Below are 27,688 nucleotides of genomic sequence, written 5' to 3'. Positions count from 1 at the left end.
AATCAGGCAAAGAGTCAAAAGATCAACTTGTAAATGAAACATGCACACACACGTCAATCAAAGGCTCAATTACTGTATTACTGTTTTCATACTGACAGATGGTGTTTGTGGAGAGCAGGATTAATTACAGTAAATCACCTGAAGGTTTCTATTGCAAACAAACGACACAAGTTGAGATTCAAAGTCCATCGTTGGCCTTGGGAACAGCATTCTTAGAGCTGTCGATCGTATCACATGATATTCATCAGTAGATGGAGTTTGCCTCGTTGTTACTTGTTATTTTCTGAGGACTTTTAGAGCTTCTCAAATGTCAAACGAAGTCTTCTGTCAGCTGCTTTTTCCAAGGTCAAAAGTGAACTCTGACTCTGAAATTTAAAGCCAAAATAGACACAAAATCCTTTAAGTGCCCCCCCCCCAAAAAAAGATATTTGAATAACATACAATTCCTTGACAGATCATATGATGTGACTGAAGGCTCTAGTACAGATACTAAACAGCTACTGAATGGACTTTGTGGGGAGATTACTTTGTCGAAACATGCAAGGTTTCATTTAAATATTTTTCAATCGCATATATCATGACAAACAATATTTCCAAAAGTGGATATGTAGCATGTAGGCAGAACGCATATGTTGTTTTAAATTCATTACTGTTTGAGAATATTGTGTGTGAAATGCTTTTACTTGGAAATAGTATGAAAGCTCTCTTTGCAGGAAACAGAATATGTTGAAATGCATCAGATAATGACACCACGTGCAAAACCACACAGCCATGATGGAACTTGATATATCCGGGTACGATTTTAGTTAATTTGCATCAAGTTTATTTATAAGTCATTCCTCTTTGAACACATCAAAGGACAACATCTTGTTCCTGTGACAGACTGCCACAGTTTTCTTCATCACCTGCTCAGTGCACAGTATTTGGGTTTTCTGCCAGCAAGTTTGCAGCATGGACGAACTCAACTCCTCTGTTGTCCCGTCTAATATGCCCTCTCCTGGAACTCCACCTCCTGCCTCCTTGAACTCCAACGGTCTGATCCCTGCGTTGGTGATGTCCCTCTGCTTCCTGCTGGGAGTTCCTGGAAACATTGCTGTGATCATCCTCAGACCAAACTGGCAGCACCTGTCCAGTCTGAGCCAGAGTTTGATGCTGAATTTGGCCATATCAGATCTGCTCGGTCTGCTCACCCTGCCCCTGTGGATTTACAATTTGCTGTCCAGCTGGACCCTCGGCCTGGTGACCTGTAAGCTCCTCTCGTATCTCGTTTACTGCTGCATTTATAGCAGCCTGCTGACTGTGACGGCGCTGAGTGTCCAGCGCTACCTACAGGTGGTGCATCCGCAGAAATGCTTCCATCAGGTAGGAAAGAAGAGGATGCTGGGTCTGCTCTGGCTGATTGTGATGATCCTGTCCATCCCGTCTTTAGTGGTTCGACAGCTGACCTTGTACCAGCACCGGACAACCTGCAAATCTGACTTCTCTTCTTCGGCCCAGCAGGTGGCCGTGCTGCTGTCAGAGATTCTGACGGGAATTGTTTCAATAACTGTCCTGGTATTTTCATACATCAGCCTCCACAGGAAAGTGAACCAGGCAGCTTTGTTCAACAACCCACAGACGACACGGCTGGTCACACGTATCATCGTGACCTTTTTTGTCCTAAGTATGCCATATCAGATCACAAATATGGTGAGTGTGGCAGCTATTTCACTCAGCAATGACAGCCTGTTGAAGTCTTGCATACTCAGCAGGGGCATTAGTAGAGCATTGGTATTTGCAAATGGCTTCCTAAATCCACTCCTTTATGCATTTGCTTCTAGAAACATGTGCACTGTGTGCCAAAAAAATTAACATGGATACTGTTGTTAATGCGGAAGCTCGCCGTTCCAGGAAGTCTCATCATAGTATCATTGAAAAACCACCAAATACCAGTGATGCCAGTGACTTGATGATGATAAGAGAAACATGAGAGAGTCTTTTATTTTGTATTCACAAGATCTCATGCTGATAAACAGTTTGAGGATGTGGATCTCACATTTGTCACAGAGAACTGCAGATGATTTGTGGTTTAATGATGCATTTTGAGGTTAACCAATCCCTTCCCTCAAATCAACTGTGCGCTGACTGCAACTGGTCCTCAGACAGAGCTGTAAAATAGATGTTTTGTTCAAATAAATCTGGCAGAGTTAAAGTAAATAGATTTTCTTTTGCTAATTTTGGTCATAATCACCAGACATATTTTTCTTCTACTTCATCATACACTTTTTTTTGTGTGCGTTTACGTGGCTGTTTGTGTTGTAAGACTGTCCACAAGCGTTATCTAGCACTATGAAATAATGTCATTGTTTCACTGATAATAGCATTATCTCTCTGAGCATCTTAGCTTTTCAGGGAGATTTCCAGTCGGATGAAACAACAGTTAATAAAAAGACTAAATGTTTGTTTTGGAGCACATCCAGCGAGAGGAATGAGCATTTGTCTCCAATGTTTAGCAACAGACAGACATAGAGACAGATTGGAGGAAGGATAAGTAAGGAGAGCGAGAGTGTGCTGTACTTATAAAACAGTTTGTAACTCAAATGATGAATTCCAAAAGGAGTGGGGACCTTTCCTGAAATACTTTAAGATTCTTTAAACAAACTAAAGACTTGTTTTTTCACTCTTTTTTGTCTCTTGTCATTCTGTAGATTATCAGTGATACAATCTGTATATGTTGGCAATGTCTGAACCCTCCCCCATCATCCTTTTTTATTAATTTGTTTACTGAGTTTCATTTTCTCTCTTTTCTAAATATAAATCCCGACTTCTAACCTTTTTCCTGTGTCACTCCTGGGATGAAGTACCCTTTTATTCTATGTAATTCCGGCCTGAGGATGGGGCTAGAGGAGGTGAGGGATGAGTGGGGCTTGATTGTGCGATACGCTCCTATATCGTAGATTTGCTCTGTTAATTTAACATATCTGTTGTGCACTCTGCAAATTTCTTGTGTGTATATTTTGCTGACTTGTTCAAAAATAAAAACAAAGATATTCTTGAGAAAATAATCACTTGTGTGCTGATTGCTCCTGAGCTAGATATGTAAAAATACTGATTTGAATGAATCAGGCAAAGAGTCAAAAGATCAACTAGTAAATGAAACATGCACACACACGTCAATCAAAGGCTCAATTACTGTATTACTGTTTTCATACTGACAGATGGTGTTTGTGGAGAGCAGGATTAATTACAGTAAATCACCTGAAGGTTTCTATTGCAAACAAACGACACAAGTTGAGATTCAAAGTCCATCGTTGGCCTTGGGAACAGCATTCTTAGAGCTGTCGATCGTATCACATGATATTCATCAGTAGATGGAGTTTGCCTCGTTGTTACTTGTTATTTTCTGAGGACTTTTAGAGCTTCTCAAATGTCAAACGAAGTCTTCTGTCAGCTGCTTTTTCCAAGGTCAAAAGTGAACTGACTCTCAAATTTAAAGCCAAAATAGACACAAAATCCTTTAAGTGCCCCCCCCAAAACAGAAATTTGAATATAATTCCATGACGGATCATATGATGTGACTGAAGGCTCTAGTACAGATACTAAACAGCTACTTATTAATGGACTTTCTGGGGAGATTACTTTGTCGAAACATGCAAGGTTTCATTTAAATATTTTTCAATCGCATATATCATGATAAACAATATTTCCAAAAGTGGATATGTAGCATGTAGGCAGAACGCATATGTTGTTTTAAATTCATTACCGTTTGAGAATATTGTGTGGGAAATGCTTTTAGTTGGAAATAGTATGAAAGCTCTCTTTGCAGGAAACAGAATATGTGAAAATGCATCAGAAAATGACACCACGTGCAAAACCACACAGCCATGATGGAACTTGTGATATCCGGGTACGATTTTAGTTCATTTGCATCTATCAGTTAGTTTGTTGTTCATTCCTCTTTGAACACATCAAAGGACAACATCTTGTTCCTGTGACAGACTGCCACAGTTTCTTTCATCACTTGCTCAGTGCACAGTATTTGGGTTTTCTGCCAGCAAGTTTGCAGCATGGACGAACTCAACTCCTCTGTTGTCCCGTCTAATATCTCCTGCTCTCCTGGACATCCACTTAATGCCTCCTGGGTCTACACCAGTCTGATCCCTGCATTGGTGCTGTCCCTCTGCTTCCTGCTGGGAGTTCCTGGAAACATCGCTGTGATCATCCTCAGACCAAACTGGCAGCACCTGTCCAGTCTGAGCCAGAGTTTGATGCTGAATTTGGCCATATCAGATCTGCTCTGCCTGCTCACCCTGCCCATGTGGATTTACACTTTACTGTACAGCTGGACCCTCGGCCTGGTGACCTGTAAGCTCCTGGTGTATCTCGATTACTGCTGCCTTTATGGCAGCCTGCTGACTGTGACGGCGCTGAGTGTCCAGCGCTACCTACAGGTGGTGCAACTGCAGAAATGCTTCGATCAGGTAGGAAAGAAGAGGATGCTGGGTCTGCTCTGGCTGATTGCGATGATCCTGTCCATCCCATCTTTAGTGGTTCGACAGCAGATCTTGTACCAGAAATGGACAACCTGCGATTCTCACTTCTCATCTTCGGCCCAGCAGGTGGCCGTGCTGCTGTCAGAGACTCTGCCGGGAATTGTTTCAATAACTGTCCTGGTATTTTCATACATCAGCCTCCACAGGAAAGTGAACCAGGCAGCTTTGTTCAACAACCCACAGACGACCCGGCTGGTCACAAGTATCATCGTGACCTTTTTTGTCCTATGGATGCCATATCATATCACAAATATGGTTGGTGTGGCAGCTATTTCACTCAACAATGACAGCCTGTTGAAGTCTTGCATGAACAGCTGGAAGATTGTTGGAGCATTGGTATTTGTAAATAGCTTCATTAATCCAATTCTTTATGCATTTGCTTCTCGAAACATGTGCACTGTGTGCCAAAAAAGGGAACACATACATGTAGATAATGTTGTTAATGCGGAAGCTCGCCGTTCTAGGAAGTCTCATCATATTATCATTGAAAAACCACCAAATACCAGTGATGTCAGTGACTTCTTGAAGATAAGAGAAACATGAGTCTTTTATTTTGTATTCACAAGATCTCATGCTGATAAACAGTTTGAGGATGTGGATCTCACATTTGTCACAGAGAACTGCAGATGATTTGTGGTTTAATGATGCATTTTGAGGTTAACCAATCCCTTCCCTCAAATCAACTGTGCGCTGACTGCAACTGGTCCTCAGACAGAGCTGTAAAATAGATGTTTTGTTCAAATAAATCTGGCAGAGTTAAAGTAAATAGATTTTTTTTGCTAATTTTGGTCATAATCACGAGACATATTTTTCTTCTACTTCATCATACACTTTTTTTTTGTGTGTGTGTGGCTGTTTGTGTTGTAAGACTGTCCACAAGCGTTATCTAGCACTATGAAATAATGTCATTGTTTCACTGATAATAGCATTATCTCTCTGAGCATCTTAGCTTTTCAGGGAGATTTCCAGTCGGATGAAACAACAGTTAATAAAAAGGCTAAATGTTTGTGTTGGAGCACATCCAGCGAGAGGAATTCGTCTTGCTGGATGTGGATTTTGTCTTGTAATGGTAATTTTTTTACGTAGTATATATTTCTACTTACTTAGTATATATTTCTACTCAGTATATTGTATTCATGCATAAGTAATTTTGCTCTGAACTTTGTTGAACTTCACCGTGTCTCTGTTGTGCAAAAGAAGAATTCTCCTTTTCACAAAGATAACTAACTGTGTTGTATGAGAATGTTCCACCGCCAAGGCCTTTGGGCCGCTTGTTTTGGTTGCTGGCCTTTTGTTTTTCATTGTTGTTTCTATCAGTCTGAGACCAAAATGTCTGTAACATTGGCCATCGGCCCCCACCTTTGCTCATTCTGTATAATCTTGGTTCTTCACTGAGACTGTACGCATTCTGTTGTGATGATTGAACCTTCTCTGCGCAAAGAATAAATACTTAAAAGACAACCTCTGGTTTTCGGTATTATTTATTTCAGCAGTAAAAGACTCACGCAAAGCGGGTTTAGGAATATTTTCCACCGCAGTCTCCAATGTTTAGCAACAGACAGACATAGAGACAGATTAGAGGAAAGCTAAGTAAGGAGAGGGAGAGTGTGCTGTAAAACCTCATTTAGTCATTGATTTATTCTTCTTTCTTTTGTCTTGGACCATTAGAATCCAAACACATTTTCAGGCAGACTATTTCAGCTCTTCTACAATTGCTTTTGTTTGTATATTATATATTTTGTCTCCAACAATCTGTGTTGATGCATTGTAACATGTCATTTTAAAGATACATATTACAATACATTACCAGTATTTAAAAAGAAAGATATGATGTATATCTTATTGCTTAATGAAAAATGTGCTTTTGTACTTTCATGGCCAAAAGTTGTATTATCAGCAATAATACCGCACTGTAACAATACTCCAAGTAAAAGTTCTGCTTTGAAAATGTTATGTAAAGGAAAATAATTGTACGGTAAATGTGAAGGTACAACAATCAGCCGGCTAACTTAGCTTAGCACAAAGACTGGAAACAGGGGGTTGCAGCTAGTTAGGCTAGTTAAAAACGTACTTATAAACACGTAGTATCTCGTTTGTTTAAACTGTAGAAATACAAACCAGTATTTTATTGGGGGTTATGTCGGACTATTTCTTGGTCGGGACAACTTGCAGGCAACCAACGGAGATTCTATGAAGTTACAGGTACGAACAAGATCCAACATGTTAATTAGTGCTGGTAGACAGATTCTATTCTCTTTGCTAGCTATTTCCTCCTGTCTTCATGCTAAGCTAAGCTAACCGGCATATCGCACAGGCATGAAAGTGGTATCAATCTTTCAAACTCTCTGCAAGAAAGCTACATAATTATTGGAATTAGTAGAGCAGACGTATTATCAGCAAAATGCACTTAAAGTAGGAACATTTTTATAAGCCCGTCATTTGTTTTGTATGTCAATAACAGCTGTCAAATAATTGTAGTGAGGTAAAAGAGTTTGTTTGTTATCCACTCTTCGTCTGACTGTGTGCTCATATTCTGTTGATCCTTAATGTTATATGAACAGTGCCCCCCCCCCCCGCACAGGAGCAGTATGTTTCCAAAGATAACTTCCAGAGAATTTCTGTTATTGTTCAATGTTTCACTTAATTTTCCATACAAATAATGTACAATAAAGCTCTTTGTTTTTCCACTGATGTGTCTCCTGATAGTTGGCTTCATCCATCACTGCATCTTTTTGTTCTGCTTTCCCTTACACTCTCTCCAGCCTTCACCTTTTGTGCTTTCTTTTCATTAATTTCCGGCGGGACTGGAACTGACACTTTGATATGTTTGGTGAACCAGGAGGTCCAGGGGGGTCTCCCCCTGTGTGTGTGTGTGTGTGTGTGTGTGTGTGTGTGTGTGTGTGTGTGTGTGTGTGTGTGTGTGTGTGTGTGTGTGTGTGTGTGTGTGTGTGTGTGTGGCTGAGAAGAGGGGCTTGAACTCTGCCGGTCGTGCCCTCGGAGGCTGAGGAAACGCCTCCATTTAGGTTCTCTCCTCAGGCTGTGTGGACAGCAGGCCGGGTCGACTCACAAGCCTTTTTGTGCTGATCTCTGTCTAGACACCACTGTTAATACAAAAACAAAACAAAAAAACAGTCCAACCAAAGGGTCAGGACTGCTGCGGGAGAGGCTTTGTGAATGTGCAGTTTGTGACTCAGTATTTCCCCCAGCTGCTCCTTTGGGGCCAGGCAGGGTATTCTCTGGCCACTTCTCAACAAAGAAAGCGTCCCTTTCCCAGGCAAGGATGACTTCCCCTCGAAATTCTGTGTATGTACTGCTGCCAAGATGCTGGCTTACAATTTTCATCATCTGTAACACACACTTGAGGTCATAAGAGGGGGGCTATCTTGACCCTCGGCAGACAAAGGAAGAAATCATCTGAGACAGAATCAGTTTTAAGTGTATGTGCATGCTGACACGCTTGTGTAGCATTGTGATTATTTGTACATTTTACAAAAATAATTATTTCTCTGTCAATGCACTACATGCAGCATGGTGAAGAGATGCAGTTTGGTCATGTAGTCATCAAATATAAATGATGGCGTAATTATGGATATGCCTATAAATCACATCCAGTACTTTAAATTACTGTTTGAATTATAATTAGATTCCAGTCACTCAGATTGCACCATGATGAATTCCAACTCACTGCTACATCCATCTAATCAGAGTGTTTACAATGGAGCAAAGATTAGTCCTGGCTTTGTTTAACAGTCTAATTAATAGTTCTACATTTTGGGAAACTTGTGGTTTGGATGAGAAGATTGATACCAATCTCATGTTTGTATGGTAGATATGAAGTTTGAGCCAGGAGACGGTTAGCTTAGCTTAGCACAAATAATGGAAACAGCAAGCTAGCATTGATGTCAGGACTCAAGGAAGTTACTGGTCCTAGTCAAGAAATAGTTTAGTAATGTGCTGATTCTAAACTTGAGAGAGTCAGGCTAGCCTTTCCCCCTGTTTCCTGTCTTTATGCTAAGCTAAGCTAACACCTCCTTGCAGAGTAACTTCATATTTACCACACAGACACGGGAGTGGTATCAATCTTCTCATTTAACTCTTGGTAAGACAACAACAAAAAATATTCTTCCTAAACTGGACTTATCTGTGTGCCTTTAAAAAAAACGTGTGGTTTAATTTAAAGGCCTACAACCAATACAACATTTAGTCAGTTAAATAAAATACAAATGTACTATCCTGGATAATTAAATAACTAAAGATGTGGGAAACAAGCAATGGGAAAGAAGCTGACATAGTGAGAATCTTTTAAATAAGTCGGGTCAAGTCTGTGGAGGACTAGGGATAACAGTTACATTATTGCTCTGGGATGGTAGATGACTCACTGTTCCCTGCTCATTCCTCTTTTCTCACGCATCTAAGATTTGCCCTCGTTTTCCCCTCTCCTCATCCTCCAGTTACTAATCTGACCTGTCCCGTCTTGCCCTTTCTTTTTCGATTGAGTTTTATTAAAAGACGGCTTTCTTTCTTTCTTTCTCTGCCTACTCTCTCTCTCTCTCTCTCTCTCCAGGTTTCTTCCAGCTGGCAGTATCCACAGGGAAGCCAGGTGCTAGAGAGAGTGCTGAAAAAGCAGGGAGGAGAAGAGGAGCTGGTTTATCTTGGCTCTCTTATAATAGAGCTTTACTGGTTCCTGTCCAACTGTAATTCCTAGTTTAAGTGGGATTTTGCAGCTAAGTAGAAAGTTCCCCCACAGAACCAGTCTAACTAGAATATTCAGACTCGGTGACCTGCTGAGTTGGGGTGTTGTAATGTATTTTTTAACGTGGCCTTTGGATGCTCTGATATCTCCAGAGTTCTTTTATATAGACGGAGACTTCCAAGTGATTTGCTTAAGAGTCATAAAGACAGACAGGTTTTAAAGTGCATGCACTAAAAGCTACAATCATGCAACAGCATTAAGGGCGTACCAGAATACACCAAACACAATTACAACATTGCTGCATATCAGCGTTAAACAACAATACTATTGCTCTGACAGCTTCTAAAAAGGCCTGAAGGGATCAACGGAGGATGTGTGGCTTCTTCTTCGTTTACTTTCCAGGGAACGCAGGATATGTCTCGAGAACAACATATCTCTAAAAAGTCAACTTTTCATGAGTAGCAACTAAAGCTGTTAATGTAGTGGAGTAAAAAAGCACAATATTTTCCTCTGAGATGTATGAAGTTGCATAAAACAGAAATACTCAAGGAAAGTACAAGTTGAATTTATACTTAAAGACAAGATTAAATGAAAAGTGCAAATTTAACCTTTTAGATCACATCTCCAGTCATATTATGCACCTATTTAACGATATTATGTCAATCAGCAACTTTTAGGGATAAGGGAGCGGACCAATCAAATGTGAAGGATTAGATTTGCAATCCCTGTCGTAACTGTACACCGCTCAAATCTTCAGTTTCACTCGGGAATACGTGGCAATACAGAAGCTAAAGATGCTCTAACTTCCATTTCACAGGGACTCTTAAGTGCAGCACTTGAGTAAATATACCCAAGCTACATTCCACCACTGGACATAATGCGCACACGTGTTGAAGCGCTCATGAGTGCAGCAGACGGTGGCCTCACGCAGGTGCTGATGCATGCGAGTGAAGTAATGGTGAATGCAAATGCTCTAAATGCAAATGCACAAAGACACCACACTGCAAGCAAATAACATGCAAACAGACAGCTCATGCTATTCCCATGAATTGTCACACACAGACAACGGATGGTCAATACCTGCTTCTGTTAAAAAAGGGGAAGAGATTGCGCTGGGTGTCACCGTGACTCAAACAAAGTCTGTGTTGATCATTTAAATCATTGGCTTCAGCCTGAAATAATACAGACAACAGGACAGTGTACTGTAGATTTCCAGAAACTCTTGTTTTCATTAGAATGAGATGTGATGTTTTCTTAAACATAATTCTAAATATTCAGCTTGAGCTCGTCAGTAACGTACAACAGGGAATTTCCCACAGCTGCTTATAGATGCCTGCATGGACATCTTTTAAGAGAGACATAAACAAATCCCCCACAGGTCTGAAATTAATGGAGAACATCGCTGTTATGGGCAATTTGAGCTCGCTGTGTTTTCCGTCTCTCCGCAGCCTCAGAGAAGGATTTATATTGCAGGCCAAGGGAATGGCTGTTCTGCAGAAATAGGTGTATACTTTCCTGGCCAGTGTAGTTAGCTAACAGCAGATGTAGACGCTGTGAATCCTTCCCACTACGTAACAAATGGGTTTCAGATGTTACGTGTATAAAAGTTTGGACATGAGTTGATTTTACCAATATTCAGGGTGAGAAGGAGGTTTAATTATTATTTTTGGAAAGTATGAGAAATGCTAATGCCTAGGAAATTATATTTTTTAATAGGTTACTTAATATAGTTTTCAATAACTTTCAGACACTGATGATTTGCACATTTATTACAACAAAACAGTTTTTCCTAAACCTGCAAAACCTGATACTGAAACGCTGAAATCATCTCATACATCTGACGTAGCGAACATGTTAGCAAACATTTAGTTACTTGCGTTGCAGCAGATATGGCTCAACCCTAATACTCAATTCCAGTTCAATATTCACTGTACTTTGAGCTCTGTTTTTGGTCTCCACTACCTCCTGAAGGAAATGTCTGTCTCTTTAGCTGCTAAACGTTCAACAGTTAGTCGTTTTTGTCTGACTATGTTGGTGCTGGGTAGTTGGTGTAGCGACAGCTGTTGCTGGAAACTGTGATGATAAGAGTGCTCAGATAGGTCAAAAACCTTATCAACAGGATCAAGTGTCCATTTATGAGAAATAATGCAAGACTCTATCTGTAAAAGTTCAATAAACATTGCTTATTATCATTGCGCCGCAATTACAGCTGCCTTTTTTTTTACACTGGCCTTTAGTTTGATTTTGATCAGCAGGATGAGACACATCTAAACTCATCGTCCTCTAAGTTTTCAAGTCTTCACACACACACAAGTGCGGCTTAAAGTCAAATCAACTATCATGCGATGACATTTCATTCTGAGAACATCTGCGAAGCCTCCGTGTCCCTTTGAGCTCTAATAAGCAACGTTCTGATAAACAAGCTGACGTGTGCGCTGACTGCTATCGTGTTATCACTCCAACAGGAGGAGGTTTTGTTGTTCTATTATTCCAAATCAAAACAGATGTGTGCATCTGTGGAGGCGTGTGTTTGTCAGACTTGGACGTCCGTACTGCTGTTGGTATGTTTGTTAGTGTGTGTGTGTGTGAGTGAGTGCGCGCTTCTATCGTCTGTGTGGTCCATAGTTTCTGTTTATAGACTCCCATGATAAGCGTCGATGGTTTGTGCTGTTGTTTTATTTACTCTCTTTTAATCACTCAGCGTTACGCATCACAAATCTGACCACCATATGTTCAGCAGTACAACAGATCTGAAGACATGTAATCCTTAGATAAACCTAGAAACCGATGCGTGGCAAGAAAGGCCAGTCCTCACTCAGACAAAAAGCAGGTTTAGGTCTGGTGTGAGCAAGAAAATGTCTTTGAATAAGCCTCTGACTTCCTTCCAGCTTCAGAGGAATTGATCTATATGCGCGACAGTTTATTGTGACAGGCCCTGTCCTGCATTAGGCCAGGTCCATTCAGAGATGATTGTTGTGGAAGAACTTGGCTGGCCTGCACAGAGCTCTGGAATCAACCTCCTCCAACACCTTTGGGATGAACTGGAACGCCGTGTGCGAGCCAGGCCTTATCGCCCGGTATCAGTGTCCGACCTCACTAATGCTCTTGTGGCTAAATTAGAGCAAATCCCTGCATCAAAAAACAGGCTGTTATAGCAGTCTATTCCTGCTCATAGTTTTAGAATAATTTGTTGAAAATCACATCCCCGTTGCCAAATAATGTCTCTCTACATGTCTGCCAAAAGGTGAAAAAGTTGAGTAAGCTTTCGTCACTGTGATAAATGAGGACTGGAGTCACGCGCCATTTACTTACTCCTGCCCTGCTTAAAAAGAGAAGTTAATTGGATCCACATTCGTCAGTAGCTACAATTCATCAGCTGGGGAGTTACAGTCTTGGTGTAATTGCAACATCTTGGAAAGTAAAATCAGCGCATTATATTGATAGCATATGCAGTACATTTAGAATTCTGAGGAAAAACAAAAGTCTGTAAGGAGCTTTCCTCAGAAACTAATCTGGGACCGGTTACCTTTTGTTACGGCTTGATTCGAAGGCAGGGGCCAATATATTTTCTTGGAAGTGTACTTGAGACAGACTTTTGCTAAACTGCATTTTACCTCAGGGTGCGCTTTTGCATAACACGTGTTCTTAGCATGATTATGAGGATTTAGTAGCTTGAAAACCACAGTGACACTTCTAGCCTGCATCAGTGTAATTTAAGGGCACTTTTGCTTGCATGGTAATCTCGCCGCAGACACAACGCCCTCTAATCGGTGAAGCGTTCAGATAAGGAAGTGATTTAGCAGAAGATCCACACGACTATTCAAATTTCCAGAGCATGCTGCTTCTGTTTGACCTCAAACAAAAGAAATACGAGAAGTTGATAGCAGACAATTTCCAACTTCTGTGGAAACTTTGCAGCTCAGATTTAATTAAAATGTTTAAACCACTACCACATGTCTCTTTTATGCATCTATTAAAAATGCTGGTTTGGATGAAGTACTGGCACGTCTAATGGTAACTATGAGATGTGTTTACCAGCGCTCAGCTGATTGAACAGAGTCTGACTGTTGGCAGATACAGTCTGCGTGGTCAAATGTACTTGCAAAACATAAATAAAGTTATTTCAATGCAACCTACCTGGCTTGAAATACGAACTGCTCAGACTTAGTCATTCTCTTTTCTACTTCTGTCTTTGTGTGGTTGATTAGCCGCTGTGTGCTACGTCATGCTATGCGCTTTGACAGCTTGTTTAAGTAGTGGGTTCCCTATTTTGGGAGTGAAGCAGAAAATTTCACTCAGTCATGTGAAATGGTGAGAAACAGTTTGGCAAAGGAACTGCACACATAATGACACATGGATAAATCATCCACTGTATGATTTTAATCGCCTTTGTCTTTGTGGATCCATCTGTATGGAAAAGATGGTTCGCTTTGTAGCCATGTTTCACAACACACAAACAGCTGGAGTTGCAGCCAAAGAAAATGTCACCTCATCATTTGATTTGCAATGTCTCTGTCCTTGTTTGACCTCCGTGTGTTCTCTCCTCGTTCTCTCGATCGCTGTAGTTTCTGATTGTCAAACATCTAGAGGCTGAAGAAAGCACATACATTTGCATTCATTGTCTTTTGCAGATTGTGAAAATTCTGTCGAAATTAGTGCCACATTTGGAAAGAAACCTGGCTTCAAAAAAACTCCATTCAAGATCCAAATTCTAAATATGTTTTATTCTCGTTTTTTTTCTCACTGTTTTAACTTGTGTAAAACCATTTGTGTCTTCATTTTACCCATTTCTATATCATGTGATGATGTGCTTTGTTTCACTACCAATTGCCCTCCGGGGGCAAATAAAGGGATTGATTGAAGTGTATAAATACAAGTACGGCCGTAAAGGAAAATGCTAACTGCAGTATCAATCTTGGTGGAAAAGAGGAATGAGAAAGAATGAAAGGAGAAAGAAAAACAGCGACAGAGAGAACAAACCGTGTCCTTCACACTGCTGATGCAGATACTTGAACTGAAGCTGGCCGACTATTTTTAGGAAAAAATAATAATGAAGTGAAATAACGTGCAGCTGTTGATCTTAATCTGGCTTTTCACACACAAGTCTTTTGCACATTCCTATGATTGGCTTTCACAAAAACAGCATCAGCCAGCTGGCAGGAAATCTTGATTGATTCGATTTTTAAACGTTGATATGCAGAGTGACCCGAACTCTCACTAAGCTAATGTGCTGTTCGTTGCTTTCATTGTTCTGCAGCTTGACAAAGGTGTGATGATGTAGTTACTCATTGATACTTAATGTAAGGGTAAAAACAACAGGATGGATCAATGCATATAAATCAGCTGTTGGAACAAAACGTGAAGGTATTATTCCAACTCAGCATGTACAGGCTACACGGCGAAGTCATCTGCGAAAATATATTTGCTGAAAGATATTCCCTCCGGTGTAATTCTTGCGAATTCTTACCCACCACACACGGACACACTTCTCTCTGACAGCAATCGACCTTTAAGTGTTTTTTCCTCTCCGCTCCAAACAGGAAAGGCTCTGATTATAAACACAGCAATTATTCATGAGGCAACAGCAAAGAATTCAGTCCATACTTTTCGAGAAACACAGTCCAGGAATGTGGAAATGAGTTCAAATGATGAAGTTCAAATGATCACTGAAAGCTGTTGATGGTCCTTTGGCCATGTCGCATTACGGTGCAGATTTGGATGTAAGAAACGTATTTTGGAATCGTTCAGTCACACACAAATGGAAGCACACACACACACACACACACACACACACACACACACACACACACACACACACACACACACACACACACACAAATGACACGGCTAGCATGAGAAAATGCAGAGCCTGTCAACACACATGACATTAGCTCCAGTCTGTGCCTTTCTTAAAAACAATATACACCCAGTGATTTTTAAAAAGAAACAAAAAATATTGAATGAATCACAATAAAGAAAAGAAATTCTGAGTTGCAACTTCAACTTCCAAACACGGTATCAGGATGGTATCGGTACATATGTCCTCGCTTGAATTATAGTCAGGTTTTAAGCTTAAGACGCTCAAACTTCTGTTTCACTGAGACTTCAACGTCTCTGTAACTTCTGTTTCATGTAAATTAGAGCGTAAGATTATTTGCATTTCATTGGGCTGCTAAAAAGTGGGCGGGCTTAGAATGTAGAGCTCCACACACACACACACACACACACACACACACACACACACCTTTTTCGTTGGATGTTGCAGATCGATTGATGGGTGGATATCATGATATTATCGGTTAAAATTGGTCAGTGTAGCTTACGTAAAGATAATTGGATTTTGCTAGAAATTATATATTGATTTTACAATCTAATCTTTCATATTTTAAAACAAAATTTTAATAATTTTTTTAATTGTGTTTAACAAAAAGACCAAAGAGCTTCTTGGATGGAAAATAGAATCACAGCATGTTGTTGTGCAGCAGACAGAAAACCTTTTTTGTCCAGATAATTAGAAGAATATTTGAGGATACGATGAAAAATGTGTTTTTTCAATATACTTTTCTTAAAATTAAATGCTTAGCTCTCGAATGACACACATGTAACACATGTGAGAAACAAACTGCGGTTAATATGCCACATATGTGTGTTATGTAGGTTGTTAAACCGGCATCAAATCCCTTAAATTACGAGTAGCTTTTTACTGATTCAATAAATACCTTTCTGGTTCAATGAAGGACAGTAGCAATGAGAGGAAGTGCAGGCAGGAGGTAGAAGTTTGCTCAGGAGGAAGAGATGGAGGTGGAGAAAGCTGGAACAAAGTCAAGATGAAACATGGGCCAGTGTGAGAAGAGAAACAGGACTCTCTAAATAGACAAGGCTGCGGAATGTGACATCAGGCTTGGATGGACCCAGCCGGCTGGATGCTGGATGTGAGTTAGCAATTTTAATTCAGGCTCCTCGTCATTTATCCACCTCTGCACCTAATGCTTTGTTTATGCTTTCCAGCCCCCCTCCTTCTTCCCCAGCCTTCTCTGACGTCCAACTCATCATCACTCCATGCAGTCTTCACTTTATTCTCTCTATTTCGCTCGCCTGTCTCTTCATCCAAGACCTCAATTATACACCAGACACTATTTTTATCGTTTCATTCACTGTCCTCGTCCCTCCCATCGGCCAACACGGCTCTACTTGGCGGGAGTAAGAAAAGAACACCTCACCATGAATCAGTGTTCACCAAGGTTGTACTCTAAAAGACGTCGAGACAGAAGAGCGGAGGAGTGGAGCTCCACCCTTAAACCTTTCACTATAAGAGCCAAATGACTGACCACGGCTCAAAATGCTTCACCACTAAGATCATCTCCATAAAACCCATCCTCAACCTGCTCGAAGCTGTAAACTGTTGATCTTATGAGCCGTCTGTCAGCAGGAGGGTGTGACTGCACGTGTGTGTTTGCTGTGCTTTTATTTTCTGTGCCATTTCAACATATCCTATATGACCGAGGCCACTCGTGATGGTAGCAAACAGGTTGCAGATGCAAAAGCACAGTGACAATGTCATCTTCCACCCTGTTTACATGTGCACATGAACAAAGTACGGACTGTAAGATGATGTCGGTGATCAGTAACCATTGCATTGGTCTCGGAAATGTGCACACACAACTTTGATGATCCCTCAAAGGCATTTGTTTCTACTTTTTGCATCGCCATAAATCATTCGGCAGAGTCAAAACAAAGCTGAGTCTAAGTGTTCGCCTCCGCTGCACCAGTCGTTTGAGTCATCCGTCCCAAACATGTTAAATGTTGCTGAGACAGCGGTTAAATCAGTCAAGCAACCTGAATGACACAAGGATTAGATCCCACAGCAGATAACTACAATATCTGTAACGTCAGCATTATTCTGAACAGAACAAGAGCTGCGTCTCACTCTGAATCACACATATGATACACATGTGAAGAGAGAAGGAGACGCTGTGAATGATCGATAAATAACTTTGGTTATTATGTCATGGTTGCATGGATTTCATTAGTGCACTTTACTCATTTGCCGCATTAAAAGGATAGAATGACCTAACTTGGCTCTTGGATGACACTGTTTACCCAACACAGCTGTACAAATACATGTGCAAACATTTTCAGTGCAGTCTGGAGTGTGGGAAAGAGAGAATAAGAAAGTGGAAGGATAGGCAGAGTGTTTAATGTGCAAGCAGTATGAACAGAGCGCCGCCTAGTGAGATGTCAGAGTCAGCATGTCTCCAGTTAATGCGGTACAACATGTGGGTTGTTTCCTGAACTCCAGCAGATGGCACCGTAGTACCTTCATGCTGTGTGACCTTTGTTGAGACTATTCAGGGGTTTTCCAGTTTCCCCATGAAACTGGAAGAAAAGTGAGATGAGAGTAAATCCACTGCAAATAACGTACTTATCTTTTCTTATTTGAGAAATATTACAAAGTATCTACAATTAATTCTAATTTTGCTTGTCATGTTATTTCTGAGGCTGCTCAGAATGATAAATCAGATTAATTGATCTGAAACACATGCAGTTGCAACATAAACACACACAACTGTGTGTTTATATATCGTTGTTGTATCTTGTTTCTAGTATAATAATCTTGGAGTGCCTGGCTGGTAATCCAGCCTTGAATATGTATAATATATCCATTGTAACCAATTCAACTAAAGTCAAATTTTTACTCCCGTTTTGTTTTTAATAATCTTTAATAGGCTTGAAATGCCTGAAATTATTAAGTAATGCATAAGAGTACAAGAAAATATCAGAGAAGATGGACAGATTTCTTTTTCCCTGCTTTCCCATCCTGTTATATTCTCAGGACCCCTCAGATTTAATTTGCAACCACTTGTGGGGTCCCAGACTCCCAGGTTGGGAAGCACTAGTTAACAAACTGCTTATAAAACTCGTTTTTTAGTCACAGCTGAGAGACAATTCATGATGCATGTTTGTGCATGTGTCTGTCTGCATGTGTCTGTTTACATGGGGCAGAGTCAGTGTGGTCTTGACATCTCCAACCACAGTATCATACAGGAAGCTGAGTCACAGATAGAGCAATTCACTTCCTGTTTATTTTGGCCCTCAGGCATGACAGGTCAGGAAAGCAGAACAGTCTTTTCACACAATGTTGGAACATATACTGTATGTCGGGGGAGTGTATCGACCTCTGGGCCGCATTAAAACACTGAGTTGAGTTTAGTTCACAGGTTTTTATACAATTAATATCTGCTGTGGGATTTTTTTTTAATGATACACAAGTTGTAAACATCTTTACTTCATGCTGTTTTATGAACATTATTACATAAACAATATGAGTGTTTTTGCTTTAACGATGCACATCTGTGAACATGTGCATAGTCAAGTGTGGTCAGTATCTAATTGGTGAGAAACTTCTTGTGGAAGTTACATTTAAAGATGGAAACGATTACAAAAATGTGTGTTTTCCTGTAACTCTAATGTTTTGATAAAGAGACGTGATATGAAAACCAGCCATTTAATCTCGACTTTTAATCTCACTTCACTGTCTTCTTTTCAACACGATATTCTTACAGTTTATGTGTGTCATTAACATACTCCCACACTGAGCACCTTCTTGGAGCGCTGCAGGATGGCTTACAGCGCAGGGCATGTCAGCGAATCTCATTAGTGGCTGTGGAAGAGTTTAGTGGGGACTTACACTACTACTCAGCAAAGGTCTCTTACTGAGGTCAGGGTTAAAACTGATTGGAAATACTGTTGAGGTTCCTCTTTGCATGCATACAGTGTTATTAGCTACACCAGCTAATGTGTGCTCTACATCTAGACTACTATATGTGTGTCAAAGGGAAATGGACAGAATGTGAATTAAAAAAAATAAAAAATCTCACTGTTCATGCAATCTGGCTCAATGTTAACAGCAAACGCTGATGCACAACAATGCACTAAAACGCCACAATCGACATTCCTCTGGTGTCTTGTGGACTGTAAAAACACAAATTAGAGAGAAGTACTTATTGATGACCAAAGTAAAGACTGCATCTTCGGTCAACATGGATTCACAGACAGATTTTCTTCTGCTAATGGAAATCCAGACGCATGAATGGAAATAGTAGAAGGTGTTGAGTGACTGAGGGGATGGACGAAGGAGAGTGGAGGCACGTTCGGCTAACGGGCTCACTGTAATCTCTTAATGAACTTCTACGTGTGGGAATGGTGGAAAGGGGAACGAGCTAAAAAGAGGAAGAGTGGGTGAGGACGAACTCCGACAGAGGGGGGAGTTAAGAGATTGAAAGCAGAAGACGGGTGCACAGAGTGAAGGAGATACTTTAGACACTGTCTGACTTTTTGAATGAAGCTCTTGGTTTCATTTGCGACCATGTTTCTGTGTATAAAAGGGGGATGTATGCACGTTTAGCTCATTCATACACATTTGTTTCCCATACAGTATGTGGCAATCGTTTTGGGAGTTCAATGAGGGGTCTGTCTGAAATCCCCTCTCCAATCCTCTGATGTCGTCAGACATTGCAAACCAGGCCAGCGTCATCCACTTGACAAGTCAGAGGTCAGGTAAGTAGCAGCTTCATGGTAAGCATCCCCAGCAGTAAGCCTGCCATTGAGCCTGCAGTTAATGAGGAAAGTGCAGAGTGCGACTGACCTGCTGTCTTGAGTCAAACTACAGAGCTACACTGTCAGGAAGTGTTAACATAAAATTGTTTCAATAACTTTTTAGGTTTTAATTTTTTCTTGATGGGGCATTTGTTTATTACACATTTCGAGTTGTTAGAAGTTGCTGCTCTGTTCACAGTTTACCCAATGAGACTCAGAAAATAAGCAACACCAAGAAGTGAAAACAGCTCCCACACACCACTGAATAAACAAACGTCACCGAAACTTAAAATAGTTCCAGTAAACTTGATCTAAATGCCATATTGTTAAATGATATATGGCTCAAATGCTTTACAGATGACGTGCTACCAGATAACGAGTATACAGAGAGTCTATTCAAAAACTACTGTATGCAGTATGCTTTTTGTGGCATATGCATTGCAGTATCCGCAGAGGTGTGAGTGTGCACACATACGTGCGCATGCATGCATACGTGTGTCTCTGTGAATGTGTGGCCCTGCACATACAGGTTAATCTGCGGTAAGCTGGTTTATGGATCTCGTCTGCAGTGACGCAGATATCCGCGCCAAGCTCTGCACTGATAGATTCTACATGACAACTAACCTGCAGACTATATGGCCTATACCCTACATGCTGACAGACGGCTTACATCCTACATAGCATAGGTGCCATCAGAGACATGCTTCAAATACAGCTATTTTGTGTTAATTGTATTTATATGACATTACACATACAGGTAATGCACTTCTGTACGTTTGTAAATTATCCACTGATTGGTTCACACAAAAACCATGCAGGTCGGTGAAAAACCCTCGAGGGCGTTGTGCATTCCTGTTCTCACCTGTGAAACATGAACTGTAACATGACGGTGAAATTATTTATTATTTGTGATGCTGTTATCTAGAGTGAATTACAAATGATAGACTGTTCAGCATTCTTTGTGATTAGCCTGACCATGATTGTACCAGGTAAAAGTTCATCACACTCTTCATCAAATATTGGGCGTCTACTTGTTAAAATAAGCTGCACCGATTTCTGAGCGAGTTCATCATCACTGCAATGATCAAACTGAATGATAAGCAACAAAAAAGTGATCAGCACCCTTATTGATAATGGAAAGGATAGGACAAGTGTGGTGTGGCTTTTGGAGAGGAGAAGGAGTGCCGAAAAATCGATTCAAGGCGAGTTTTGGTGAGGGGTCAGCCTCCAATCTGTCTCCTTCTCCTCTCTCTTTACCCCTATTCTCCAGACACGCCTCTGTCTCCAGCCTTGCAGCCACACAAAGTAACTATGGGAAGCGACGGCAGCTATTAGTGAGTGTGGGCTGTCAATCAGGCCGACCCGCCCAACGCCTCTCAGATGGGAAGCGCTCTGGTCACAACTTCTCCAGCAGCTGTGGAGTGGGACCTCTGTGGCATTACGCAGTACCAACGAGCAACAATCGGCCAAAATGTAAAGGAAAAGCAGCCTAACACCTCTTTCTGAAAGTAGGTGTGCAGTGGAAAAGTGTAGTAGTCTCAAAACGAGTGCGTAAAGTTGACGTTACGCAGCAGGGACGCGCAATCTGTGCGTAAAAGTGAGTCAAAGTGGAGAGAAGTAAAACTTCTGCGGTGGATGAAACGTTTTCTCGGCTGCAATGGATGCGTCAGCGAGCCTTTGGGGCGTAATGAAGAGCTGAAACTGTGAGGAACAATTGTTTCGACCTTTACAGTCGGTGTCTGCCTTCCAAAGTTTTGCGACAGCGCAGCAGCGTAGCGGAGCGCGCAGCAGGGCAGCAGATGCTGAGCAGTGACTAAGCCTTACGGCTGGGAAGCTAATGAATTGAATTTGTCTGGACTACAGACTTTATGTAAGAAGTAGGACACGCACAACGCCGCCCAACTAGTTATTTCCGTCTTGCGTAGAGACGCTTCGTCGTCCAGCACATTGTTGTAATGACATACGTTGGCTCTGAACGTTCAATTCTTCACAAAGTTGCAGCTGGCTGATGCCACGACTCCAGCAGGAGTTAGTGGAAAGTTTTGTCGTTTACATCCTTCTGTCTACCTCTTCACAACATGGACGAGAGTGTTGAGTCTGCTGTGGCCGACAGCAGCTCGGACGGGGAGAGCATCAACCTCAGCGTGCTCAACTGGGAGCAAGTGCAGCGGCTGGACACCATCCTCACCGGATCCATCCCCATCCACGGCCGGTGGAGCTTCCCCACTCTGGAGGTGAAGCCACGAGATATCGTCAATGTGGTCCGGAGCCGCATGGAGGAGAAGCGGATACATGTCCGGGAGGTGCGACTGAACGGCTCCGCCGCCAGCTACGTCCTGCACGAGGATAGCGGTCTGGGATGGAAAGATCTGGACTTAATATTCTGCGCCGACTTGAAAGGAGAGATGGAGTTTCAGATAGTGAAAGATATCGTTCTGGACTCTCTTCTAGACTTCTTGCCAGAGGGAGTGAATAAGGAAAAGATCACACCAGTGACCTTAAAGGTAGTATATGGAGTTATAGATCATATGACTGTTTGTTAATCTTTCAAACCAGACAGGGAAGAAAGTGAAAATATGTTTTAATGCACTTAAAATTAAATGGACATAAGTCTTAACACGATTGAGTTCATGGGGTTGTATTTGTGTCTTTATTATGCATCAAGCAGAGTAGGTTCAAATTATCAACACTGCAATCAAAATGTTTTATAGTAAGTAAAATCAATTTGTGATTAAAAATGGATTAATGCAAATCCAAAATGTTTGCTTGCTGTTGAGCTGAATCTCGTGGGCGGGACTTAGGCCAAATGTAAGACATGTCTCTATTGGCCAGTTTCGACCACAGTGACAATCAAGCAACATTTGTTATTGTAGTTATAATGATGTTATAGAACCCTTCAGGGTGATGCAAGACCTCTCTGAGATCTCCATGTTAAGGGCTATTTCACAATAATGACCCGCTCGCTGTATCCCGCTTATTTCAAGACTACTTACTAATTTCACGCAAATATATTTATTTGAAAATGAAGTCTGCGTCCATAGCAACTTCTGTTATTCATAGTTGAATGCTGTAATTGACCAATCATAAATCGAGTATTCAACAAAGGTCGAGACTGGCCAATAGAGACGTGTCTTATATTTTGTTGATTTGTCAGTGTAGGTCCCGCCACACGAGATTCAGCTCAACAAGGAAAACCTTTGGATTCGCATTAATACTAATTTAATCATGAATTTATTTTACTTACAATTTTAAAAAAAATTTAATTGCAGTGTTGATGGTTTTGCTCCAAAACTTAATTGGTTTGATTGCGTGATAAAGACAGAGAATATGAGATCTGCCCTGAATATCTCCAACCAGCATAGAGATATAAGCTTTCAAATAGTAAAAAGGTTGGTTTCCAATTCAAAGAGGATTCTGTCTAATCCAATTGGTGTTGGATCCACATTAATAAGTCGTCTCTCAGTTACCTGGATACACAGGACTTGCCGGGCTACTCATGGCCCACCAACAGATGTGATCAACAAAACATCACGACTAACGGACCTAATCCAAGATTTGTATCTGGTGCAGATAGCATTAATGTCCAGTTGTTGGAGCCTCCTCAGCCTGGTTTAGAGTATTTTCTATCCAATAGATCTCTGTGTAAGACGCACAGTGCAATCATTCTTAAACATCACCAGCAGTGCATGTGTGGCTTCAGAAGAACAAAAAAAAAAAGTGTTTGATGCACTGTTGCAAGAACTAACACCATATTACAGCTGTGAAAGAGAGGACGAGTTAGTTAACAGACAGAAAGAAGGCTGTATGACTCATCTGACAGTCATCATTGTTGCCTACTCTATGCTCTGATTATGTTGCAGTGGCCCCTAAAAGTTATTGGAAACACATAGCCAAATGTTTTTATGATGGTTTATGTTTAACTAAATGCTTGTGTGTTTTCTGATTCATAAAATATGAAAGTTAAATCTATATCCACCTATATGAACCTAATAACTCAAACAGTGTCTTGACTTAAAACTTGCACAAACATGAAATGCATTAAACTTAGTCAATGATGATAATGTTTCACTTGTGTATGTTTTAGGAGGCTTACGTGCAAAAGATGGTGAAAGTGTGCAATGACTCAGACCGCTGGAGTCTCATCTCCCTCTCCAACAACCGCGGCAAGAACGTGGAGCTCAAGTTCGTGGACTCTCTCCGACGGCAGTTTGAGTTCAGCGTGGACTCCTTCCAGATCCGCCTGGACTCGCTTCTACTCTTCTACGAGTGCTCGGAGCACCCCATGGCTGCCACTTTCCACCCCACGATTCTCGGGGAGAGCGTCTACGGCGACTTCCCCACCGCCCTCGATCACCTGCGCAAGCGCCTCATCTGCACCAGGAGCCCCGAGGAGATCCGAGGCGGGGGTTTGCTGAAGTACTGCCACCTGCTGGTGCGGGGTTTCCGCGCAGCTTCCGACACTGAGATGAAACTGCTGCAGCGCTACATGTGCTCGCGCTTCTTCATTGACTTCCCCGATGTGAGCGAGCAGAGGCGGAAGCTGGAGTCCTACCTGCAGAACCACTTTGTGGACCTGGAGGACAGGAAGTATGACTATCTGGCCACGCTGTACGAGGTGGTGCAGGAGAGCACGGTGTGCCTGATGGGCCATGAAAGGCGTCAGACTCTCAGCCTCATCTCCTCGCTGGCGTTGCGGGTCCTGGCCGAGCAGAACGCCATCCCCAACGCCGCCAACGTCACCTGCTTCTACCAGCCAGCTCCTTATGTCTCAGACGGCAACTTCAGCAACTATTACATAGCGCAGGTTCAGCCCATCTACCCCTTTCCTCCATCCTTTCCCCAGTATTACATTCCTTCTCAGCACCATCCTATGTACGCCGCCTGGTTACCCTGTAACTAAACTCTGTGTGCATTCACGGACTTTTGTGGAACCGGTGGAACCTCCTTGAAAGGGATGATTGCTGATCGTTTTATCTCTTTCTTGAGATGGGAAATTGAGGGAAATGAGAGAAGGAAGAACACGAGGCAAAATTAGACAGATAAAAGAAGAGAATAAGGAATCAAGGGGAAATGAGGGCAATGAACCTGGATCAGGGCAGTGGGCCAGAGAAAGGCTTTCCCCCGGGGTAGGGTGCCACAGCAGGAGGAGCTGAGCACACAGGGAGAGATGCCAGTAAGGGAGGCTGACCCATCACTTTTAGGGTTCTCTCATCGAAGATCGATTTGGTAGACCATCGGGGTATACGATGATATTTTTCTTGTCTGTTGTGAGTTATGGCTCAGAGGAACTCACATTTAAAATGATGAACATGTACGAGATCCACATCCTCTTTACATGAGAAACCATAACTAACTCACATACAGCCGCTGAGATTAGCGGAGGACACACATGACATGCTGAAGATGTCGATTCATGGTCAATCACCGGCGAGCTTCTGACTTTGTGCACTGTGTTTGTATGAGACTCCTTTTCACAGACAATGCAAAATGAGGAATTGGATACTGTTTACAAATCCAAAGATCTACTTTGATACTTAACTTTATCTGAATTCTGAGACCAAAAAAAACAACAAAACAATGCATGCTTTATTTCTGTACAGGAATAATTTTCTTTAAGTGCCTAGATGAAGCCTAAAGGGAAGAGATATTTTTGTGATTCTTTATCTGTTGGGTCGTCCAATTGATGTTCGAGGTGATAATGAATGTGCAGTAGAACAGAGAGTCGACCCATGCCGAGTAAGGTCTCCGACACAGAGGCAGGTTTTAGACCAACAGATTTTTTTGACCATGTTTCGCTAAAGACTCTGCTCTTATCTGCAGTCCCGCTCGACGAACACACATCCTGATTATCAAAGAGGAAGTAGCAACATAATTTCATCATTGTTAAAGAGAGAGAGGGGGGGGGTGGAGGTTGGATTAAAAATGTTTACGAGAGTAAAATAGATGGGGATTTTGAGAGAAATGTACAGAGAAAGAATTCAGTTTGGCAGCAAGAGAGCAAACAAGAGAGAATGAACTGCTCTTATCTGCAGTTGTATTGGATTGCCAAATAAGGTGGTCAAGAGCTCAGCTTAAAACGAAAAGCTATTCATCACAGATAATGTTATCATCTGTGGGCGATGAAGAAACGTATTTGGATATGTGGAAGTTTTGCGCCTAATGTATTTCAAAATGCATCTTCGTCTCGTGTAGTCTATTTCAAAATGTTCTTGTGAAACTGTAATGCATATGAACAGATCTGACATGTACAACTCACACTTACTTAAAGGTGCCCTGTGAAGTTTTCATGTAAAAAAAAAAAAAAAAGTTATGTTTACACTTAGTCTCACCAAAACGCATTGTGGGTTTCTTTTAATACTACAAAAGTGTTAAGTGCACTTTCTTCCTCTTGCAAAGCCGATTTTTGGAATGTTTTAAATGTAGCAGGCTTCTTCTTCACTGCTTTTTATGGCAGGATGAGTAATCCATGAAATATTGTAAAATTGATGGGAGGATATAAATCACCCTGCATGCATGGTTGCACATATTCATGTCCGTCAAAATTAAACTACTTGTTTGTTTGTTTTTAAATCGCTCCATAGCGCTACTAGTGGTCAAAAACTTTACAGGGCAACTTTAAGTTTCAAAATAAATATTAAACATTAAAAAAGCACCAATGTGTTTTAAGTGCATTCTGAAACAGGGACAACCAGTTTTCTCAAATTACACTGGAAAGTTATTATTTTCTTCTTCTTATCAAATATATAAAATGATAATTTTTCAACATAATTTGTACGCAGTTTAAACATATTTGGACATGCTGTATGCACTGTCAAGATGTGTTTCATTTCCATGTGTAAGAGAGAAAGAGAAAAGGGATGTCTGCAAACATCTGCAGGCCAAAACAAACTGCATGTCTGTCGGTGGGCTGGATGTTGGAGTAGAAGCATACTACTGGCAGAGTCAGAGGCCCAGCAGAGGAGAATGTTTTCAGAAAATGTGCTGCATGAAGCCTAAAATGTTTCAATAAAATGCAACAGTTTGGAATGTGTAGAAATTTGGGCTGCATTAGCAGATCATAGCTGTTGAAATGTCATCTCTTTTTAACATGGATAAGCACCAAGCAATGAGGAAATTAGTACAGATAAAGACCATCACATGAGCAATAAGAAACATATCTTTTTTTTTATGATGATTATGGAAAAAAAAAAGTGCAAGACACTCAGCGCATTCTGTCAAACATGTCAGATCTCCTATTTTTCTATCAATCTCTATTTTTGTACAGTTTGCGTTTGGCTGATGTAGCAGGCAGATTCAAAGCTGTGTAGTTGAGTATTTTGTGGTGTGTGCGAATTTGTGATTTATTTTGTCTGCTGAAGAGCAGTGCAGGTGGACATGGCGGCTATGCTGAGATGCAGATTTAGCTTGTGTTCATTGTATGCGTGCTCTGAGCTGTTTCATATGGGGTTTTATGTTGCTCTAAAGAGATTGTTTCACTGTTCTACTTGTTTTTAAACTGCTGTCCTGTTTGGGCATGAAAAGAATGATCTGATAATTGTATCCAAGTTGACAAACTTGAGAATTAAAAAGCAAAAAAAAAGACCAGCAGACAAGAGTTGTTCAATTCAGTTTTTTGTTATTCTCACACTACTTGCCATAACAATCTGCATTACATTGTTTTAGACGTTTTACCTTATTGAACCTCAGTTCAGCCGAGGTATATAGCTCTGGCATTTAGCTGTTTTGTGCCCAGGCTTTGACAGACAGAGGAAAAGTCTTCATCAGGTCAACGTCACGAGATGCTCGCACAATGCCAGCGGGTACGAATGCTGCTGCCAGCAAGTGTCAGCTGAACCCGACGGGTTTCCCCTCCAAGAGACGTCACAAC

At 41.3% G+C, this 27,688-nt stretch overlaps 3 protein-coding genes across 3 annotated transcripts; all 3 read left to right on the top strand.

The window, feature by feature from the left end:
• The first annotated feature begins 942 nt into the window (after positions 1 to 942).
• Positions 943 to 1,851, top strand: LOC142941882 (leukotriene B4 receptor 1-like). Its single transcript, XM_076084008.1, has one exon. The coding sequence runs from the start codon at positions 952 to 954 to the stop codon at positions 1,849 to 1,851; it is 900 nt and encodes a 299-aa protein (XP_075940123.1). The 5' UTR covers positions 943 to 951.
• Positions 1,852 to 4,046: 2,195 nt separating this feature from the next.
• On the top strand, positions 4,047 to 5,075 carry LOC142941881 (leukotriene B4 receptor 1-like). Its single transcript, XM_076084007.1, has one exon. It carries the CDS (start codon positions 4,047 to 4,049, stop codon positions 5,073 to 5,075), a length of 1,029 nt encoding a protein of 342 aa, XP_075940122.1.
• Positions 5,076 to 21,207: 16,132 nt separating this feature from the next.
• On the top strand, positions 21,208 to 27,405 carry LOC142942082 (terminal nucleotidyltransferase 5A-like). The gene is made up of 2 exons (XM_076084258.1): positions 21,208 to 22,325; positions 23,906 to 27,405. Exons 1-2 carry the CDS (start codon positions 21,900 to 21,902, stop codon positions 24,719 to 24,721), a joined length of 1,242 nt encoding a protein of 413 aa, XP_075940373.1. The 5' UTR covers positions 21,208 to 21,899; the 3' UTR covers positions 24,722 to 27,405.
• Positions 27,406 to 27,688: the final 283 nt, after the last annotated feature.

This window comes from Anarhichas minor, unplaced genomic scaffold (assembly GCF_050575085.1).
Source record: "Anarhichas minor isolate MPS153535 unplaced genomic scaffold, ASM5057508v1 ptg000136l, whole genome shotgun sequence".
In the NCBI taxonomy this organism is placed as follows: Eukaryota; Metazoa; Chordata; class Actinopteri; order Perciformes; family Anarhichadidae; genus Anarhichas; species Anarhichas minor.
The sequence above is the reverse complement of the archived record's forward strand: the minus strand, read 5'-3'. Positions and strand labels throughout refer to the sequence as shown.

Bases quoted from the DNA above. Each gene is read 5' to 3' on its own strand.
- LOC142941882 (XM_076084008.1), top strand. From the start codon at position 952: ATGGACGAACTCAACTCCTCTGTTGTCCCGTCTAATATGCCCTCTCCT.
- LOC142942082 (XM_076084258.1), top strand. From the start codon at position 21,900: ATGGACGAGAGTGTTGAGTCTGCTGTGGCCGACAGCAGCTCGGACGGG. The intron at 22,326-23,905 runs GTAGTATATGGA...TGTATGTTTTAG, and splicing joins TCACACCAGTGACCTTAAAG to GAGGCTTACGTGCAAAAGAT.
- LOC142941881 (XM_076084007.1), top strand. From the start codon at position 4,047: ATGGACGAACTCAACTCCTCTGTTGTCCCGTCTAATATCTCCTGCTCT.